Genomic DNA, 21,814 nt, shown 5'->3' with positions numbered 1-21,814 from the left:
TCTGCCGTACATCTACCTTTGTTAACATGGTAGATTTATCAAAGGTTACATCCCTGCTGAAAACTATCTTCTTCGTCTCGGGACACCAAAGGCGATAACCTTTAATGCCTGTCGTGATTTCCATAAAGAGCGCCTTCTTCGCCCTTGGATCCAACTTTGATTCTTTAACATGATAATATGCAGTAGAACCAAACACATGTAAGGAATCATAATCTGTAGCAGGTTTTCCCAACTATTTTTCTAATGGCGTTTTGCCGCCAATAGCAGTTGATGGTAAGTGATTAATGCGATGATTTGCATATGCTAAAGCTTCAGTCCAAAATTATCTGCCCAACTCAGTATTGGACAACATACACCAAACTTTTTCCACTAATGTCCGATTCATACGCTCTACTACCCCGTTCTGCTGTGGTGTATCTCTGACTGTGAAGTGCCGAACAATGCCTTCATTTTCACAGATCTCTATGAATGGATCACTAGTGTATTCACCTCCGTTGTCTGTTCGAAGACGTTTAATCTTTCTTTCTGTTTGAGTTTCCACCATCTTTTTTCACTTGATGAAAATTTCCAATACTTCACTTTTCGCCTTCATAGTATACACCCATACTCTTCGAGAGAAATCATCGACAAAGGTAACAAAATAATTTTTGCCTCCCAGAGAAGTTGTTTTGGAAGGTTCCCACACATTAGAGTGTACATAATCCAAAATACCCTTGGTATTGTGAATTGCAATGCCAAATTTTACCCTTGTCTGCTTCCCTTTGACACAATGCTCGCAAAAATCTAACTTGCAAACACTGGCTCCTTTCAATAGTCCTTAATTCATCAGAAGATTCAAGGATTTTTCTCCGGCATGCCCTAAGCACATATGCCATAATCTGGTTACTTTCATTTCTCGATCATCACTGGAAGCCACTGCCGCTACTCCAACAACTGCATTACCTTGATAGTAATACAAGTTATTATTTTTTTCGAATTCCTTTCACCAGTACCAATGCACCAGAAATGATTTTCATCAATCCATTATATGCCGACACCTTGTAGCCCATTGATTCTAGTACTCCCACAGAAATGAGGTTCTTTTTCAATTCTGGCACATATCAGACATCAGTTAGAATCCTAATTGATCCATCCTGATTCCTCAGCCGAATTGAACCAACCCCATTTGTTGCTAATATGGTCTCATCTGTCGTGTAGACGACTTCACCTTCTTGTTCCTTGAAATCAAAGAATCATTCCCTATTGGACGTCATATGATGACTACAACCTGAGTCCAATAGCCATGTACTAGAATGACCAGTAGGCATGACAGCTAATGAAAAGTCTGAGTCTTGATCAATGCACTCAGTTACATTTGAATCCGCAACAGTTTTTTCCTTGTTAGGTCTAACCTTCAATTTTGGACAGTCCTTCTTCCAGTGCCTTTTCTCTCTGCAAAAGGCACACTCATTTTTGCTTAGTCTGGCTCTCGATTTGGATCTACTTCTCGTCCCCTTTCTCTGATTTTGTGAGCGTCCTCTAGTTACCAGAGCTTCTACTGCTCCCTCTGCTACTTTGCTTGTCTTTTCTTCTGAGCTCGTAGCTGTACAGGGCAGAGCTAACTTCACTGAGGGACACCTCAACTTTCTCATGGAGTAGAGTTGTTTCAAAATGCTCAAACTCCTCAGGAAGAGATCCCAACAACATGAGAGCTAAATCTTTATCTTCAAATGTCATATCTAAATTCATCAGATCAGTGATTAACTGATTAGTGATGTGATCACTTAGATTTGTGCCGGGAACATAAGTGAAGCGAAATAAACGCTTTTTCATATTGAGCCTGTTCTGACAATTTTTCTTCAAGAATTTCTCCTCCAATCCAGTCCACAATTTATTTGCAGAAGTTTCTTTTGAAAACACATATTTCTGTTTCCTTAAAAAACATGATCGAATTGTACCACATGCTAAACGATTTAGCGTCCTCCATTCCTTCTCTTCAATCTCTTCTGGTTTCTCTTCTTCGATGGCAATGTCTAGATCTTGATTAAAGAGCGCGTTTAGGATCTCACTTTGCCACATACCGAAATGACCGGTACCATCAAATGTCTCTACATTTAATTTTATATTCATCATAGCATTTCTTGCCATAATAGACGATGACGAACTTATTGATGCTTGCATTATAGATAAAGATCTACTTTTGGCCATCTCTACAAATTATATTTAGTAGCTCCTAAATGTAGAGTAACAATAGCCCAGGAAATATTTTCTGATGTGGAAGATCAGACTATGCTGCAACCACAGAACATACTAAGAAACCTCGAGCTCTGATACTAATTGTTGCGGAAGCTCTACCAAATTAAGGTATAACAAGTAAATTATTGTACCTAAAATTGCAAAATGGTAATTCTCAGAAAATATTTGGTGAGGCACACTGGCCTGCTTAAGTACCAATTTTCTGGACAGAATCACCTATATATGAAATTAATTGCTCAATAACTTACTACAAATATACCTACAAATATAGCTACTAATAGACAATAAAATAGAACACCAGAATTTAACGAGGTTAGGCTAATTTGCCTACGTCCTCGGACACTACCGACAATTTAATATTTCACTAGAAGAAATATTACAAAGAGAAAGAAGGAAGCAAGTTATTAACTCTTGGTTGGTGTGATTGAATTGGTTTGTTTGAGAGCTATTTATAGCTCTCAAGCAACCTCTCAAATGTTAAACTAACCGATGTGGGATTTAGAAACTTAGGCCAAAGATTTCAAAGTCAACAATTTTGGCTTGGAAAAGTCATCAATTGAGGCTTTGAATTCAACAGCTATAACAGTTGGAAGGAAGAGTGCATGAGTAAGAGTATGGGTTTTTCATATTGATGGTGGTTGGCTTTCTAAACAACGTGCATCAAAGTGTTACTAGGCTAGAGTGGAGAAAGGAGGTTGAAATGTTGTAGGAAAATTATGAAGGCAATGATGGATAAGATAAACGGGCAAGCAACTAACAAAAAAATGTGTTAGTAGGGCAAAATTGTTTTAGAAAATAACATCAGTTAGGAGGTGAGATGAATTTTATACGTAAGTATGTATACAATAGCTAGTAAGATGGAGTAAATTTAAATTTTAGAAACAAAATTGGACACGTTCTATACATTTGGGACTAAAGGATTACAAATGTTGTTATTTAGGGACTAAGGTATCCCATTTTGAAATTTATAGACCAACAAGAGAAATTGGATAAAGATAAAGGGTACAAATTGGAATTAACCCTTGATTATGTGTTCACATGACTATTGAGTGTAGTAAATGTTCAAAAATCAGGAGCGTTAAGCGAAAAAAAAAAAAAAAAAGACCTAATCAATCTCGGGTTTATAAGTGAAAGCAGTTGAACCACTTGATTATTCTATTTCTCCATTACACCGTCCTTCCCACACCCAGTATTTTATGTTCATGCTCCTTTTGGCGTCGTTCAAACAACAGCAACCTTGATTGGGACACCGACCTTGTGTGGCGTCTTCTCCCTCATCCACCACGACGTGCCCCTGGTGTCGCAACTTATAGTAGTTGTTTTGTAGAATAGTTTGCTATTTGTTTTGGCTGTCTGCAAATATTGTCAAGATATCTACTCAATTATTAGCAGTTATTGCATCAACCAGCAATATTAAAACACTATTTGCGATCCCACGATCTAAAGGATGTGAAACTTTTCTGCATTAAATTTTCTGAAGTCGTCTTCACATTTTTGTGAGATGTATAGCCAGTGCATTAGTTAATCTTTGTCTTTTTTTTTTTTTTTTTTTTTACTGATAGATGATCTGTAAAGAAACAATTATAACTAACCATAAGGGATTGTCATCGACCCTAACCTTATGGTAAGTTAACCGTTGTTCTTCTCCTAAACTTTTTCTTATCCAATCAAATGAAACAAAGAGAAAAAACTCGTTAATGTCTACACAACAGCGAGAAAAGAAACTCAGTATTTATAGTTGTAGTTGAATTTAGCATCATGTTTTGGTTCATTCGTTATTGTATTTTATCGAAAACCATTCGTCATCGGGTGTACCATATGCACCTATCACAACTATTGCATTGTGGAGTATTTTCACCAAAAAATATAAGTAATTTAATTTCCAAAATCTGTCCCTAACACGAGTGTGGTGAAACGGTCTTTTTATTTTATATACGTCATATTAAAAAAGTAATATAATATTTTTTAAAAAAATTATTCTAAATAATTTACTATTCAAACACACTAACAATTGGCGAACGTAAAATTTCCCCTACAAAAGAAAGATATTTTAAATCCTTCTAAACAATTACAGATTTACATTCAAAATCAAATCTTGTCCTCGCTTTATTATTAAAATACTTATACAGAATTCTTATTTCAGGTAGTTTCCATCCACAAACTCCCAAGAGAGCAGAAACGCGTCAGGGTATGGACAAAAGTGAGGTTGCAAAATCTTCGATGTTCCTACAAGAACTTCCACCTTCTCCTACTGCCTGTATGGCCAATTCCTTCCATTTCTTAGCATTTCTTCTGATCTTCTTCTCCCTTTCACCCTCAGTAATTTCTCTGATACAATACTCAAACTCTTCTCTTCCGACAAATCCTTTATCATTTAGCTTCACTCTAAGCCCCGTTTGCCATACATCAGCAATAAACTTAGCATTAGTAGTTTGATCAACCCATTGTGGCACTGCTATCATTGGCACACCTGCACTCAGAGCTTCAATGGTTGAATTCCATCCACAATGAGTCAAGAAACACGCGATCGCCCGGTGGGCTAAGACCTCAAGTTGTGGACACCAGTTTATGATTAGGCCTTGCTCTGAAGACTCAGACTTGAAATTCTTTGGCAGCTTACTCTCTTCTTCTTCCCTGACTACCCAAAGGAATTTGCAGTTGCTCCTCAGGAGGGCCTCTGCCACTTCCTCGATCTGATCTTCTCCGGGCGCTGCAATGCTCCCAAACGATACATAAACTACAGAACAGGTTTCTCTTTCGTCCAACCATTTTAAACAAGCTTCAGCGTTTGTCTCAAACAGATAGTTCCCTTGTTGATCATTGCCATTCTCTAGTCTTTTGTCTACAAAAAGTAGTGGAGCTGTTGGTCCAACTGTCTTAATTGGCCACCTTTCTGCCATCCATGTTGCCACCTGATAGATAAAGTAGCAGTAGCATGACTAACAATAATGCATGTTCACTGGATTATAATTAGCATTTCCAACTTACCTCATCCTCCAATTCTTCGAAAGTGTTGAACAGAATGAAATCAACTTTGTCAATGTTAGAGAACTGATCAAGAAGAGTCCTTGTGATAACACTATCTGGATCAGGGAAGTACTGGAGATCAGGAAGATCATTGCTTTCTAGTGCTGGCATTGAAGGCAATTTTACAGTAACAGACTTATCAAGAGGAAGCTGTATTGTTCCCTGGTCCATATGGTAGTAAAGAGCACAAACAGCACAAGATTGAGTAAAGAAAGAAGCACCGTGAAGTCCCAGCCGATGAGCTAAGTTCAGAATCCAAGGCATAGTTGAGTCATAAATCACAATTCTGGGAGGATACGGATCAGTCTTTCTACATTTCTCAACCAGTTCTTCCAAGCCTCTGGAAGCAGCAGCTCTCAACCTTGCCAAAAAGCCTTTGAGATCTTCTTCAACGGGTTCATCGGAGTCATCTGGAATACACTCAATCTTGATGGAGCCGATGGCTTTGGTTTTAGCAGACTTGAATATAGAAGTTGTAGTAATCAGTGTAACCCTGAAATCTTTCGCAGACAGGCGGTTGCAGAGGTGTAACATAGGATTTATATGACCTTTTGCTGGAAAAGGGAAAGCAAGAATATGCATTTTGCTAGGGGAAATGTCAATTGTCACCATGTTTCCTATTCTTTAGCTACTGTCTATCTGCTGAATGGAATATTGTGCTGCAGAGTATATATATGTATAATGCAGAGGCCCGTCCTGGGCCTAGACACGTGGCAAGCTCAGCGCTTCTTCATATAACAACAATGTTCAATTTCTATTTCGATAGATTGCCCAATTTGCTATTTAACTTTTTGCTAAATGCACATTCTATCTTTTCGCTATGTGATTAAATTTAATTTTTTATTTGAATAGCTATTAAGTATTTTATTTTTTGGTAACAATCCATTCTCTCTTTATTCTTTTTACCTCTTATTCATTTTCCCTTTTTCATTTCCTTTACTATAGTAACTTGCAATGATTTTAAATATTTTATTTTTGGTAACAATTAATTCTATCTTCATTTTTTTCACCCACTTATTCTCTTTTTCTTTTTTCACTTCCCTGACTATAGCAACTTTCAATCAATCTTTTGGTTTTTTTACTTTATATAAGTTTGTATTAATTATGCCTTTTGATTTTTTTTACTATCTATCTGCTCTATCTGCTCAAAGCATTAATTATTTGCAATCCTTTGATGATCTTGGGCACATATTCAAACTGCGGAGAAACTTCTGCCGTATTAATTGCATGTATTTGATGATTCTGCTTTGGATCGTAGACAACGATTTCTGCTACAGACTTTATAAGTCAATTGCCTTTTCAAGTTAACAAAGCATTAGGAACTTGCAAATGCCTTACCTTAATTGAGGTTTCATAAAGTATGATTGTAAATAGGGAAAATTACATTTTAGCCTCCCGTGGTTTAGCATTTTTTACATAACCCCCTATGGTTTCAAAAACTATACATAACCCCCTCATGGTTTGGATTAAAGTGTCAAAATGACGGAAATAGTCATTCGTAACGGAACTTCTAAAAATATCGAAATTACCCTTATAAATACATGATACATTAATCCCGTATAATTTTTATATTTTACCATATAACCATTTTATGGTTTAATATTTTACCATATAACCCCCTTATGATTTTCAAAATATACACATAACCCCCCTTGATTAATAAATAATTTTCAACTTTACATAAGGGTATTTTTTACATTTTAGGTGATTCCGTTACGAATGATCATTCTCGTCATTTTGACACTTTAATTCAAACTATTAGGGGGTTATATATAACTTTTGAAACCATAGAGGAGTTATGTAAAAAAAGCTAAACTACAGGGCGTAAAGTGGAATTTGCCCTTGTAAATAAGTAAGGGCATTTTAATTTTCATTAAAACAATTTTTCTTCTAGATAACAGTTTTCCCATCTTTAGTTGACAAGGATGGAAAGGAACTAATTTCCATATCATCAGTCCATGAACGAAGTGATACACGTGGTGGAAAAATTCAATGGTGCATAATATTATTATAAAAAAGAAAGAAAACCAAAAGTAGAAGAATTCTTTTCCAATTTTCAAACTTTGTTTCTGTCCAATACACTAATGTGAATTCAAGTCACAAGGCGAACCCAGATTAAGATGCTGCAACGAATTATGTGGAAACGATATGCTATGGGGCTTTTTTTACAAGAACGATTTGCGGAATTGGGAGAGAAGACAAAAAGGAGAAGGGAGAAATGAAGGAACTGGGATTTTCTTTTTGTTTTGGCTAATAGCGATTTGCTTTAGTTAATCCAAGAACAAAATTAGTGTGTAACAGGAATGGTGTTAGATTAAAAGAAGACCTATTATCTTATGACAGTAATAAAAGACTAGGTGTTAAAGAAACTTGGAGAAGTGATTGGTTTTCGCGAAGGTTTCCTTTTTAAACCTTTTTCAAAGTAGGGTATCGAGTATAAAACAAAAAGTGCAACTCCTTTTTTTTTTGTTTATAAATACCAAAAGTATGATAGATGCTTAGGAAAACAAGTGCAAAATGACAACTCAACAAAAAAAAAGAAGGAAGAAGTGCAAGAAAAGACATTCAAATTTATTTGCTTAACACTCACTAAAATTGAGTTTAATTAAATGTATGATTATTTTTAAATGAATATAAATGGGTGAGTCAAGTCAACCCACTATCCACTAATTAAATGAATTTAATTGCTACCTATTTAGGCTCATTCAAAATTAATGGACGGGTTATCAATGGACGGCTTTGGGCAGATTAACATAATTGAACTGTAATTGACATCTCTAATGTATACTATGTTATGCGCGTGATTAATCCTGTAAAGTTTCTTATTTTTTTATCGTTCTCGTACACAAGTATTAGCAGGTTTACATTAATCGGTTGAATCAACAATACAATACTACAGTTTGCCGCAAATACTTATGAGGCATTCATGTGACCTAATGTTGTAGCTAAATGAAATTAACTTAGATTAGATGCTTAAAACTTGTGCAAGAAACTCTTCGATGTTCTTGTGAGAACTTCCACCCTGGGATGTATCCTGTTGTTCCAACTCCTTCCACGTCTTAGCATTTCTTCTGAATTCCTTTGCGCTCTCGACCTCAGTAACTGCCTTTATGGACATTGAAATTTCTTCTCTAGTAACAATTCCCTTGTCATTGGCCCTTGACTCGAACCCCAGTTTGCCATACATCTGCGACAAACTTTGCATTTGTGAATTGATCAACAAACTGTGGCGTAGCTATCATTGGCACACCTGAACTCAATGCTTCAAGCATCATTCCAGCAGCAGTGTGTCATGAAACATTACACGGCTTGATGTGCCAAAACCTCAAGTTGAGGACATCAGTTGACTATTAGACCATTTTTTGATATTGCAAACTTGAAATTTGGTGGAAGTTTGCACTCTTCTGAATCTCTAACCATCCATAAGAAGTGATGGTCACTCTTGGCTGTGTCCCTTGCAAGCTCTCCATTTGTTCTTGTCCAGGCGCAGCCACACTACCTAATGATACATGGATAACTGAGCTAAAATCTCTTTCGTCCAACCATTTTAGGCAAGCATCTGACTTTATCTCGACTAGACAAGCCCCGTGATGTTTGTTGTCCTTCAAAATAGTTGGTCCAGTTGTCTTAATTGACCATTTTCTAGCTATCCAATGTTCCACCCGATAGTATTGTGATGAGTATAAAATCATTGAGACGAATTACCACCTAATTGCCAAAAAAACTTGATGCAAAAGAAGAAAAATAGATGCTAGCTCTTTTAAACTTTTTGAGTCAAATTTTGTTTGTTGCTGTGAGGACCCGGAAATTATTTTAAATTATTTTTCCTATTTTTGGAAAAAAATTAATTTATATTTCTTTTTAATTTCACTTTACTTGCTTACTTGCTAGCCTTAATTTGATAGTGATTTTAAAGATTAAGTTAGGGTTTTTCTCTTTTCTTTTTATATTTCAGTGCATGTTAAGTTTTATAGAGTATTAAGATAGTTTGATCGACTAGTGAGATGTATGCGTTATATTTGGTGGACGAGAGTGAGTGTTAAGCAAAAGAAAGTATGTGATTAAAAGTACTAAGAGTAAATTAGTGAATCATAAGTTAAAAGTACAAGAGAGACAAGCATGTAGGCTTGAACCGACTCGCACTGCTTGTTACCGGTCAAAGACACTTCTTGACCAAGATTTTCTTTATTTAATCTTCTTATTTTCCTTTTTATTTTCCCTTCCCTATTTTTCCCTAGGGTTGGCCGAAATTTTTGACTAAGCAAGAGAGAAGAAAAAAAAAGAAAGGAAAAAGGTTGGAATGCCAAGTGTTGGCAATCAAGGATACTATTGACCAAGCTTTCTTTAAAACTTATCTTTCGTCTTGGACACAAATAACACTCCATTTTCTTACCTCTTGGCAAAGAGAGAGAAAAGAGAAAGAGAGGAAAACTTCTTTAAGTTTCATCTTGTTTCCTAGCTAAAACTTGTGGGAAATGAACCTAGAACCCTAAACAAATCCATAGAGAGTTGCTACAAGGAAGGAAGGTGGGGGGGGGGGGGAAAGAAAGCTGAAATTTGCTACTCATCTTGAGGTTTGAAGGTACTTTTGGCAAGAAGCTACTCTATCTCTTTAATCTTGCACCTGAATGAGATTAGTGCTTGTTTGTAATAGGTTTTATGGAAGACTCTATAGTTTTGTGTAGTAGATTGTTATTTCCAGCTTTGCTAGGAAATTTTGGGGCTGTCCATAAGGATTTCCAGCTTGTACAAGCACTTTTTGGCTTCCTTTAAGGAATTTCCAGCTTTTGTTAGTAGTTTTAGCTTAGGGCTTGAATTTTCCAGCTTTGATATGTTAAATTGCAGCCTTGGGATGTCATTTCAGCTTTGTCGTGGTTGATTTTTGAGCTAGAAATTGGCTATATTGGATGGTTTTGTGGCCTTAATCAACTGCACTTTATAGCCTGTAACTTGTGGTTGTGTTTAAGGTTGGATTGCCATAAATATTGGTGTTGAGATTGGATGGAAAAGTTAAGAAAATAAGGGGAAGTGTTCCTGGAAATTTTCCCGCAGAAGACTCTAAGTAGTCTTGGGAAATCTGTTATATTTTGGCGTAGAAAAAATCCAAATTGAGTTCTGCTTATTGTGTTTGAAACTAGATTCAGAGTATATTTTACCGTGAAAATTTCAAAATTTTTCTCAATTCCTATGAATATCTATGATTTTTCAAATTTGACTGAATTTTCACACCTGCTCTGTTTTTCTACTTGATGAAGCAGCAACTTGAGACTGGAATTTGACTGATTTATGGACAGAATCTTATAAATGTATATTCTGGAAAATTGTAGTCCTTTGAGTCTATTTTCCAACAATATAAAGTTTATAAATTTGGGACTTAAAAAACTTGCGATACGATTTTTCAAACAGTGTCACGTAAAACTGGAGAAAATTTTGTTTTCTAAACTTGTTCTTGCTTTCATTTCCAACTTTAAGTTGGAGTTGTTAAACCATTTTGAGTTTGGTTTTATGAGTGGAATTGAGGTTTAAATGAAAGGAAATGAGTTTCTTCAAATCATTTTAGGTCGGACAATTTCCAACTTTGTATTTTGAAAGTCTTGTTCTAATTTCTTCAAACGTTTGACTATAATTGATGCTCTTGTGCTCCAAATGACTTTTGCAACGTTGATTTAGTAAGCACATGAGGTTTTCTCCTCGATTGCAACAAGAAAATATTATATTTTTGATAGGTTATATGGGCATAAAACTTGTAAATTGATGCATTTCTAAATGAAGTTTTGAAATCTCAATCACTTCATGCATTTTGGCTTTGTATTACTAGTCTTTTAATATAGTATATGATCATGGGACTCGAGAGAGTTCAAGAGGACGAACCAGGGTTAAAGTGAAGGGTTGCAATTGATTGATGAGTGTTCCAATGCATGTTATTTGATTATGCATGACTTTAGAAAATGTTATTATTTGCTTAAGTGCTCTCCTTTGAATGGCATGCTAATAAGTGAATGACTGTTGTGATTTTCTCGTCTTGTTAATTTGCTATGAGCACATGTTCATATTGCATGAATGTGTGATAAATGTACAAGAATGTAGGCCGATGTGTACTTTATCGCATCGGCTGAACTGAGATTAACTCTATGCTGGCACCATATCCGAGACCCGCTATTTACGAGGTTGGATCTGCTGGACAGTTGGGTTTATAACTTACCAATGTTAAGTGCAAAGCTCAAAACTCTTTGTCGAAAGGTCTTGAGTACAATGTTTAATGTTAAACGAGGGGATTGTTGATTTTTCGAAGGACATAAGGTGAATGTTAAATGAGGGGATTGTTGATCTTTTGGAGGACATAAGGTGGGAGTTCGGAGGTTATAAGGTGGTAAAATGTAGGGGATTGCTTATTGGCAGTTATAAGGTGAATGTTGCTCCTTGTGAGCCCCGTATCCTTTTAATATTTAAATTATTGTTCATCCTTTTATTTACTTGAACGAATGATTGAATGCATGCATAAATGTTATTATTTATCAAGTATTTTATATTGAAAGATTCGTATTACAATTAATTGCTGCACTACCAGTTTCTAAAGTTGAGTATCAATTTACTTGAACCTATATTACTTGGGAAAACGTGCTTACATGTTAAATTGTGTTATTCTCTTATCTTGCCTGTTTACCTGGAATGCTCACTGGGCGTAAGCTCATCCCACGTTTTGTTTTCTTTAACAGGATTCGGATCCGAAAGTGCTCAAGAATACCGTTGGAATGTTTTGAGAGACTTTAAGTTTTATTTTAGTAGAAATGACTGTAGTGTATATATATTTTCGGGTTGTAATTAAGATAGATGCCGAATGATGAATCTTTTGTACACGAACCTATGTAAGAGCTTTTGGATGTATGTAAATGTTATTTTGGGGTGTAATGAATATTATTTTGGTTAGTTTAGAAATTTCAAGTAATTCTTGCTATGGATTATAATGAGTTTTGACGAGAGCTGGGCAGACGGTCCGCTGACCCTTCTGGTTCGCCTTTGGGGAAAGTGGGGCTATCACAGTTGCCTTTATATTTTATATAATGACCATTACCTAGAATTCCTATTCAACACAAGACAAAAATGCAATAGCACGTGCATTTTTTAATTCAGATTCAACCTTTCCTGGAGTTTGGAGCCACTACTTGGACTGGATGCTTGACTTTAAATAATATCACCACACTTCACGGTGATCCTTATCTTATAATTGGCATTGTTACAAGTGGAGCTGCAAACGAATCAAGTCGTTCGCGAGTAAATTCGGTCAAAACTTGACTTGAGTTCCATCTCGAGTTTGATCCGACTAAATTGAGCTATTGAACTCAAGTGAAACATAGAAAAACTTAGTTTGCTAGCTCACAATCCAACTCAAATATATATATATATATAATATTTTTATTTTTATAATAAAATTAAATATATATCCCTAATGTTTTTGTTATTTACTAAGGAAAATGAATATTTTATTCATTCAAAAAAATATTTTTAAAACTTGAGTAGGCTCAACCTTGAGCTCGACTAGAATCAAATTTGAGATCGAACTTGAATTCGAGTTTTATATAAAAGCTTCTCAAGTTCAAATTTGATAAAATTGAATTGAACTCGACTTAATGAGATCAAAACTTGATTCAACTCGACTGGTTTGCAGCTCTAGTTACAACTTTGAGCTAATTTTCCTTCACAACAGCAAGATGATACCTTTGATATAACCTTTATTCAAGTGCATATATATCTTTGCCATGAGAAGAGCATGTATAAGGTGTGATTCATTACACAAGATCCAACTATTCTCGGTGTTCTGATCAAGACAAGCACATTCGATTCAAACGCATTAAAAATATAGGGAACGTGAATGTTTAAAATCGAAGTGAAAGATCTGTCTAAGCTACCTAATTTTTAAGTTACCAACTTGGCATTTTTCTTTGAAAACATTTTGCCTTCTATGTTTTGCTGATTAAAGAAGCTCTATAAACTACAACTGAACTTTCTTTCACTATAATATAATTAAGCTCAAATTTTAGTATTTCAGAGAACTTTAATGCAAGGGGCCAAAATTCATGACAAATGCAAACAGTAGATTTTAGATGTGGATAGAAGAAATGATATTCGATGATCTAGATCAATTAATGTAAAAATTTGAAATTTCTATGAAATCCAATAGACAATGTGTACAGACCATGGTTCGACATCTCGACCGAGTCCGCGATGACTCAACTGAGACATAACCGGAACAATGGGAACCGGTACAATACTGATCCCCGAATTGTAGACTTAGCTATATCCGAGGTGACTACTAATAACTCGGCCAATATCAGATGAGTTGGAACGGTTTTGGTGCGTGTCGTTGAGAAATTGGCGAGTTGGACTGAGTTGTACCGGAAATGGAACCAAAAAATTTTTTGGCTGTAGAGGGACAAAAGCTGCAGCTAACCGGGAGATGAACAAACGAGAGAAGAGTAGTTCTGTTGTGAGAGTTAACGTGGGTGTGCATGTAAGAGAGAGTAATATGTTACAATATGTGTATCGCTCGATATGTGACCGATATACTGTGACGGATGTGGAATAACTACAACTGCGACACGACCACGACCCGCAATGGCGAACCCAGACTGAGCAACAACACAGTAAAATTTGCATCATAACCAAAATTTGCAACTTACCTCATATTCCAGCTTGTCAAAGGAGTTGAGAAATATCCAATTTGCTTTCTGAACATTAGAGAATTGCCCTACCATCAACTTAGTAATGGTGTGATCCTTGTCATTGACTTGGGTAAACGAAGGAAGATCATCAATCTGCAGCAATGGAAGCGGAGGAATCAACACCGAGGAATGCTCCTCATCCGGAATAGCACTCAATTTCCCTTCTTGCATATGGTAATATAAGGTACATGTAGACACCAAATTTTTAAATAATTTGTATGTTGCATCTAATTCATGATTTTGTTTTAGATTGTCTGCATTTTAGTTGTTACCTTTTTATTTGTCTTTTATTTGCTAATTATTTGTCATTTTAATTTTGTTCACGTTTTAGTTTTAGTTTTAGTTTTAAGTTTTAATGTAAAATTTGTAAAAAAAAAAAGAGAAAAGAGGAAATTGATGAAAAATGGAAAATTGTGCTTTGTTGTTTTTGTTGTTCGTTATCTATTTTTATTATCAGTTTTATTTAATTAATTTCAAAAAAAAAAAAAAAAACATCTCCATTTCTGCCGGAGTGCCGACCAGCTCCACTCACAACACCTCAATATATACATTTCACCTCCCTCATCCGAGCTGGAGCTTTCCATTTCAGCAACCCCAACACTCCACAACATCATTCCGTTTCACTTCACTTTCTGCCTTGGTATCATCGACGAGAGAAACCAGAGAGAGAGCCGTGCGAGCTTCGGTACTTGAACTGTCCGAGGGAGGGTGAGAGCAGGAGACAATTGCGTGAGCTTCATTACTTTCTCCATCATCCGAGAGCTGCCATTTTATTCTTCACCTCAACCAGCCGTGCTCAATTCAACCACAATCACTACAACTGCAACCACTGAACTCAGACCAACCAACCCTGCGTGCGTGAGCAGAGCCGAGAGGAGGAAAATTTTGCAGCTGTTTGTCGTGTGAGCTAAGTCTTAAGCTGAGGTAAATTTCTGGACTTAAACTAGTTGAATATGGGTTGATAAAGCTGATCAGAGGCATGCATGAGAGGGTTGTGTGGTTAGATGATGAACTAAGTTACAAGAAAATCTGATTTTGAAGGAATTGGGTCTGTCCGAGAGCTTGAGCTGGAAATTTCAGCCTTAAATTGCTAACTTGTGATGATCTGAGCTCAGTTGTATGTTTAGCTAATTAGCAGCTGGATGATTGAGCTTTGCATGAAGTTAATCAACATGTTTAAGCAAGAAAATTGAGGGAATATAAAATCTGTTCACATGTATGACAACCGAGAGAGAAATTGGATGAATTCATAGTAAGATGGTGATTTTTGATGGCATTCGAACTTAGTTATGGACCCAATTTGATAAATAGCCTTTTATTTGGTGTTGCATGTGAACCTTATGGCCAAGATTTCGATTGCATGGCTGGAAATTTCTACTAGAAGTTGCTGGACTGCTTAATCAATTTTCCAGTTTGCCGATGAAGTTGTTTTGGGAGTTGTATGGATATTTTAGTATGAATTTACTGGAAGGTGCTTGATCCTCACTTGGTTGTGTGTTTAGCTAACTAAATACTGGATGATTAAGCCCTGCATGAGATTAATTGGCTGTGTGTAAACCAGAAATTTGAGTGAAACAAAAATCTGCTGCATGCATGTCATCTGCGAATAGTTGAATTAATTCTGGAATTTTGGGATCAATGTTGCTGGTGTCTGACCCCGTTTTGGACTAGAATTGATAATAACTTCATTTAGTAGCTATGCATGTTACCTTTGAGTACATAACTCAGTGATTTGGCCGAGGAAAACCCGGATAAATGATTGACCAAAGCTGCTGGAATTTTTCCAGTGTAGCCGAGTGAAGAAGAAAAGAATTTTCCAGTTTGCTTTTGCGAATTCTGGGTTCTTATTCATGTTTGGATGTCGAATTCCTGCGTTTTGATTGCTAGAATAGAGTTTGATGCTTGCTTGGAGCTTGGTTCCCTCTGTTTGACATGAAACCCAGAAATTTGCAGCTTAAGAAACCAGCGAAAGAAAAGGAGGTTTCTGCTAAGAATGTATGAACTGCCGAACCTTTTGCCTAGAATTCTCCAGCCTTTGCATGATTTTTCTTCTATGTTTTGGTTGGTTTGAATGATAAAATGGTTGTTATGAGGCTTGGATTGGTTTTGAGTGTTTGTGTCTAAACATACTTGAGCTGGAATTGAATCTTGCTAGCCAAAAGTTTCTTGGAGCTGCAAAAGTTGTCGAATGAAAAGTGCAGCAGAAAACAAGAAAATTCTGAATTTTCTTTGTATGTAGCATTGCCGGAACTTGCAGGATTGCATTTTAGTTATGGGCCTTGTTTCTTAGTTTCACGACATTATTTTGATCAAAAATTGTGTTTTCAGAGCAAGCTGCGTTTGAAATTTGTTTTGGCTGCTGAAATCTTAAGGGCAAAGTGTTGAAGAAATTTGTTTTTCTTTGTGGATAGCATGAAGTTGCATTAGCTTTCATGTCTTTGATTCATGTAACAGGCCACAAGAACCTGGGTTTTATTCATCCAATTTGCTAGTTAAATCTTGTGCAAAATGATTGACGAAGTTGCATGTTTTGATCCAAAGCATCAAGGAAAATGGCGGCAAAGCTGCAACTGGAAAATTGCAGCACTTTACTCCTTTCTTTGGTTGATATTTCTTGTATCTCTAGTAGCCACCGATCCAGATTTTCTGTTTTAGTCTTGTAATGAAACTGTCACTCGAATTGGTTGATGATTAGGAGTGATGTTTTGTGGTTGTTGATGTTTGTTTGGTGATGCATTTGGTTAATAATGAAATACAGCATATCATATAGGAAAGGAAACCAGAATTGCAGAAGGCCTTCTACGTGGTTGCATGGTTTTTGCATGAAGCTAACTTCAAAAATTGCACTTTGACCCCCTAAGTTCCCCTTTGTTGCACTGTGACCCAATTATGCTTTAATTTCTTGCAATTGAGTCCTAAAGTATTTGCAATCTGAACCATGACTTGACCTTTTCATCACTCTTGAACCTTTAAAGTTCTTAAATGTTCTAATTGGGCTCACATGACTGATTAACGTTTGCAATTGGATCCCTTTTATGTGATTTTACCTTGATATGTTTTTTTTACATAAATTGTGAACAATCTTAATAGATTTCTAGGATAAAATCATGAAAGCTTAATAACTTGGAGGCATTTATGGTCTTGGTTTCGTTTGATTTAAGTTTTTGCTTAGATAATATTGTTTTTTAACTTTGATAAATAATTTGCCATTTCTTTTGTCATGATTTTTGCATTTTGACTGTGAGGGATTCCACCTTAGACCATCCATTTTAGCACTCCACTTCAGATTCTTGGGACCTTTTTTTATTTGAGATCGAGTTTTGCTTGCACGTGCATGATCTATTCCATACTTGATTTTCGTTCCGTGATTAATTTTCATTTTTGTGTTTAATGGTTGTTTCATGTGATCATTTGATAATTTAAGTGGTACCTTGACCCGTTTATTATTTTGGAGGGTAAATTAGTAATTTCACTTCATTAGGGCGTCAATTCAAGGGAGGTACACTCTATCCCTCATTTGCACTTCATTTGACCCTACGTGCTCCTACGTGTTATGTGAATATGCATGTCTATTTCGCTTTTCCTTCTTTTTCCTTAATTCCTTGCATTTATTTCATTTACTTTTACTTTTATTCAAGTATTCTTTTAATGGGGTATGTGTACACCTCTTGGCTTGTAATAGTTAGGGATTTAATCATTTTATTCCTTTTCCCCCTTTTAGATTGTAGTAAGGTTTCCCTAAGTCTTGGAGGAGCATTCAATGAAGATCTATCGAAGACATGTGCCTAGCTAGCAAATGTAATAGTTAGGGCTTTAATTGTCTCATTTGTCTTGCATGCTTACGTGCTACGTGTTAATTTGCTTTATTAGGGCCTTGCATCTAGTCGAGCATGCTAAGTGTTATGTGCTATGTGTTTACGAGTGTTTGGCATGTCTACTCGCTTTCCATGGCCATGAATGAATGTGATGGATGAATGTACGTTTCCACTAGTCCAACGCTAGTCGGAATTCATAGAATGGGCTAGTCCAACGCTAGACCCTTAGGGATTTCCCCTCGTTAGTACATGTTTGCATGTTCATTACATGTCATGCATTCTTTTTAGTTTTATCATTTTGCATGCCCCTCGAACTCCTTTTCCCTCCATTTTAGGATTTTTGCATTTCATGCTAGTTATAGGGTTCATTTGCTTGAGAATCCCCTTAAATATGGGATATAGACGAGTGTGGCTTTTTATAAGCCTTAGCACGCTTGTATTCCCTCTATAAAAGGGCAAATTGAGTCACGATTTAGGTCTCCCCGTACCCAATATGCATGAATTCCCTAGGCTCATGCATTTTTAAATCCACTCTACCATTTTATACCCTCATCACACTTTCATTTTTCCTCCCATTTTGCACACGAGCACCTTTGTGTTTCTTCACTTGCACACGAACACTTTTATCATCACTTGCACACATGCACTTCATATTATCATTTCACATACCGTACCTTGCCCACTCACGTGCACATTTTCCTTTACATTTTTATTGTTTATTATTACTTTTTCAAACTCATGTCCTCACATTGCATACATGCATTCCATTCATTTGCATCCCACTCGCATTATTCGTGACTTCTTCAAAGGATCGTTATTGGGCTTCACAATTAATGTGATTGGTACCACTCAACCTTTGAAGAGAAATTTCCCCCAATACCCCTAGGTCTAGGGTTTGCATTCATATAGTGCATCCAAATGTAATAAATTCTTTGGTTAAAACAAGAAAATCTTTGATTAAATCATGCAACTAGCCTTGGCTAGGTCAAAGGGGTGCCTTGGATTTTATCCTTGCCTTCCCCTTTGTCAAATGTGACTCCCGAACCTTTTTCTTTGGTTTACGTAGACTAGGAGTCGTTTAAAAAGGGTTTCTCACTACTTTTTCCTATTTTTTTTAAAAATACATTTTTTAGGTGACTTGGTACACCTTAACTCATTACCAAGTGGCGACTCCGTATTTAGTTTTAAAAACCCTTTTTAAACTATAATTTTGGGTCAAATCGTCGCATTCTCAAACCCCCATTTAGACCCATTTTTCTTTTAAATCACAATTCATTTTCCAATCACAAATTGAATCAAAAAATACATTTTTTTAAATCATTTATTCATTTTATCAAAAAATGGGGCGCGACAGTTGGCGACTCCACTGGGGACATTCGAGAGTCCGAGCAAATTTGATTTAATCAACCTTTTTCTTCTTTTAATCTTTTCATATATCACATTTGGGTGTTTAGGATTGCATTTTTTCTTTAATTAGGATTTTTGCATTTCACGCGTATCCAACTACTCCCTCACTCGTGAATGTATGATTGGTTGATTGGATGTATGTTTACTTACTTACCTCGCGCTCGCATTGCATTTGGGGGGGTGTGTGTCACCTTAGAGCCTCACGTTGGTTCTCGATCCCTCCCCACCAAACGAGCACTAGCATACGTGCATACGCTTTAATTTTTAACCCCTCATTTATTTTTCTTTTAGTGGCTTGTCACGCCACTCCACCCTATTAGGATTTTAGGCGACTCACTTGGACGTGTGACCGTGACACGACGTGTGCGTAGCACGATTCAAGGGGTCACTTAATCTTCCGCTTTAAACTTTGGGTTAATAGCCTTTAGTTTTTAGTCGAAGATTAAGGATTTTTGATAGATTCACTCAGACATGTGGCCGTGACACGACGTGTGCGTAGCAATGTCTGGGGAATTACTCGAGCCACCGACAAGGAACCTTGGGAGTGATGACCTTTGGTTTCCAAGTCTGAAGACTCGGGGACCTATGACCTATCGAGTCTAGATGCATTAGTGAGCCCCAACCTCATGCATCCATTTTAGAATTGCCTAGGGTAGAGTCGGCCTTCTCCTAAGCTAGGGACACTATTCACGAGGGGAGGGGTCCAACCTTTTTTTTTCTTTTTACTGCTTTATTTCTTTGATTGCTTTATCTTGTTATTACAATGTGTTATGTGAACTAACTTTTCTTGATTTTGTGTCCCCATTGCATTCACAAACCCTAGCAAATAAGAGGTCTGGCATGACCTTCTTTTAGAACCTACCCTCGTAGATAGGTTATTGCACGTTTAAAGATTTTGGTATATTGCATTCATAAATTGATAATTGCATAGCATTCTAAGCCTATCTTGGCGTATAAAGGGTCCTTTTAGGTCATGATTTCATTTTAAATTGCATGTTTTACTGCTTTAATAAAATGGCATCATGCATAAACCCTAGAAAGGGAATGCCATTTAGGGGATCCCACGTTTAGGAATAAACCACCTTATGTCTCGGATACTTAATCCAGTGAGACTTGCACGTTTACATTTTTGTACCATCCAAAGGGGTAGTGCACAAGGTAAGGTAGGATCCGATCATTTTCATAGAGTGATCTTTGGAATATGAGCATCTAATAATCACTTTTTGGCCATTTTATCAAAAATTGGTAAAAATCCCTTGCGTGAAGGACATTAATTTGAAGAAATTCACAAATGATTCCTCCTATTGAGACGATAAATAAATTGAGGCCAAAATTTGATTTTTAGAAGGTCATAGACTAATGCACCTTAATAATTTTGAAATAACCAATGGCCGGACAATTCAACCAATCCATTTTGCCAATTTATTCAATAAATCATCAATTCATTTGACCAATTTACCCTTTTAGGGTCATCCGATCGATTTTGAATAAATCGTCAATTCATTTGACCAATTTACCCTTTTTAGGGTCACCTGGTCGATTTTGAATAAATCGTCAATTCATTTGACCGATTTACCCTTCTTAGGGTCATTCGGCCGATTTTTGAATAAATCATTCATTTGGCCAATTTACCCATTTTAGGGCAACCGAGCCGATTTTGAATAAATCAAGTTTCGTTCAATCTATTTGATCAATTTACCCTTTTTAGGGTGATCTGATTAATTTTGGATAAATTAATTTCATTCGATTCGTTTGACTTGTTTCCCTTTTTAGGGTAATCCGGTCGATTTTTAATGAATTGTCAATTTCATTTGACCAATTAGGGTTTCAACGTCGAATTTCAAAATGGAAAACCTATTCGATTTTGAGAAAAGCATCCATTGCACCCAGCCATTTGATCAGTTGGAGTTTTGACCCGTGCTTCACTGAGAAAAGTTTGTCAAGACGAATTCCAATCTCTTCGATAGGAAGTTCGTCAAGGTCAAACCCGTGCGTTTTTGCAAGTTCTTGTATCGATCAAAAGTGATCAATCCCTTCGGACGAGGTCCTCATTTTGACAAACGTCTCTTCTCATTCTAATGGGCCAAATTTTTTTTCCCAAATTATTTTTCACTCCATAAGCTGGTTGGATCCATCAGGTATGGTATAGTGCCTACCTCAGAGGATTGCATCCTCATTCTAGGCCTACCCTTGGCACAAAAAGGGTTCCCCCATAGGACATGCATCTGAATTTTCTGGATATCTACTAACTCTTGCCTTTTTCTTTTCCTTTTCTTTATTTTCTTTGGAATAATTGAGCGAGAGTTGAATCTAAAGGCAATTTTTCAAAATTTTCAGGTAATATTTAAACATAGCTTCTCGTCGAAGCCCCATCATAACGCGATCCCGTAGTCAAGCCCAGAGGAATCGTGTAAACATGAGTTCACAACCGGAACAGTCGGATAGGTCTGCTACTACTGCCCAGCCTGAGACCACAAGTTTGGGGGTCCAGCTGACCGAGATGCTTACGAAGTTTGGTGAGATAGCAACTGAAATGGCCACCCAAAAGAAATTAATCGATGAGCTTATCAGTAGCGGAGTTCAACCCGAGCTTGTACTCGTCAATCAATC

General features: G+C 36.5%; 2 protein-coding genes across 2 annotated transcripts in view; both read right to left on the bottom strand.

Moving 5' to 3' along the window:
* Positions 1-4,418: 4,418 nt before the first annotated feature.
* Positions 4,419-5,469, bottom strand: LOC113766523 (UDP-glycosyltransferase 74E1-like). Its single transcript, XM_027310706.1, has 2 exons — positions 5,224-5,469; positions 4,419-5,147 (listed from the first exon to the last, which is right to left on the bottom strand). Exons 1-2 carry the CDS (start codon positions 5,431-5,433, stop codon positions 4,419-4,421), a joined length of 939 nt encoding a protein of 312 aa, XP_027166507.1. The 5' UTR covers positions 5,434-5,469.
* A 2,758-nt stretch (positions 5,470-8,227) lies between these two features.
* Positions 8,228-21,814, bottom strand: part of LOC113766522 (integrin-linked protein kinase 1-like) — a 25,831-nt gene continuing 12,244 nt past the window's right edge. The window contains exons 6-7 of the mRNA XM_027310705.1: positions 13,941-14,075; positions 8,228-8,449 (exon numbers count right to left, since the gene is read on the bottom strand). Coding sequence (XP_027166506.1) covers positions 8,228-8,449; positions 13,941-14,075 — 357 coding nt within the window. The remainder of the gene's footprint in view (positions 8,450-13,940; positions 14,076-21,814) is intronic.

This window comes from Coffea eugenioides, chromosome 3 (genome assembly GCF_003713205.1).
Source record: "Coffea eugenioides isolate CCC68of chromosome 3, Ceug_1.0, whole genome shotgun sequence".
Taxonomy (NCBI): Eukaryota; Viridiplantae; Streptophyta; class Magnoliopsida; order Gentianales; family Rubiaceae; genus Coffea; species Coffea eugenioides.
Note: the sequence above shows the minus strand (reverse complement) of the source record. Positions and strands in the feature narration are given on the sequence as shown.

Coding starts and splice junctions, on each gene's coding strand:
- LOC113766523 (XM_027310706.1), bottom strand. CDS start 5,433: ATGGACCAGGGAACAATACAGCTTCCTCTTGATAAGTCTGTTACTGTA. Junction 5,148..5,223: donor TCGAAGAATTGGAGGATGAG/GTAAGTTGGAAA, acceptor TTTATCTATCAG/GTGGCAACATGGATGGCAGA.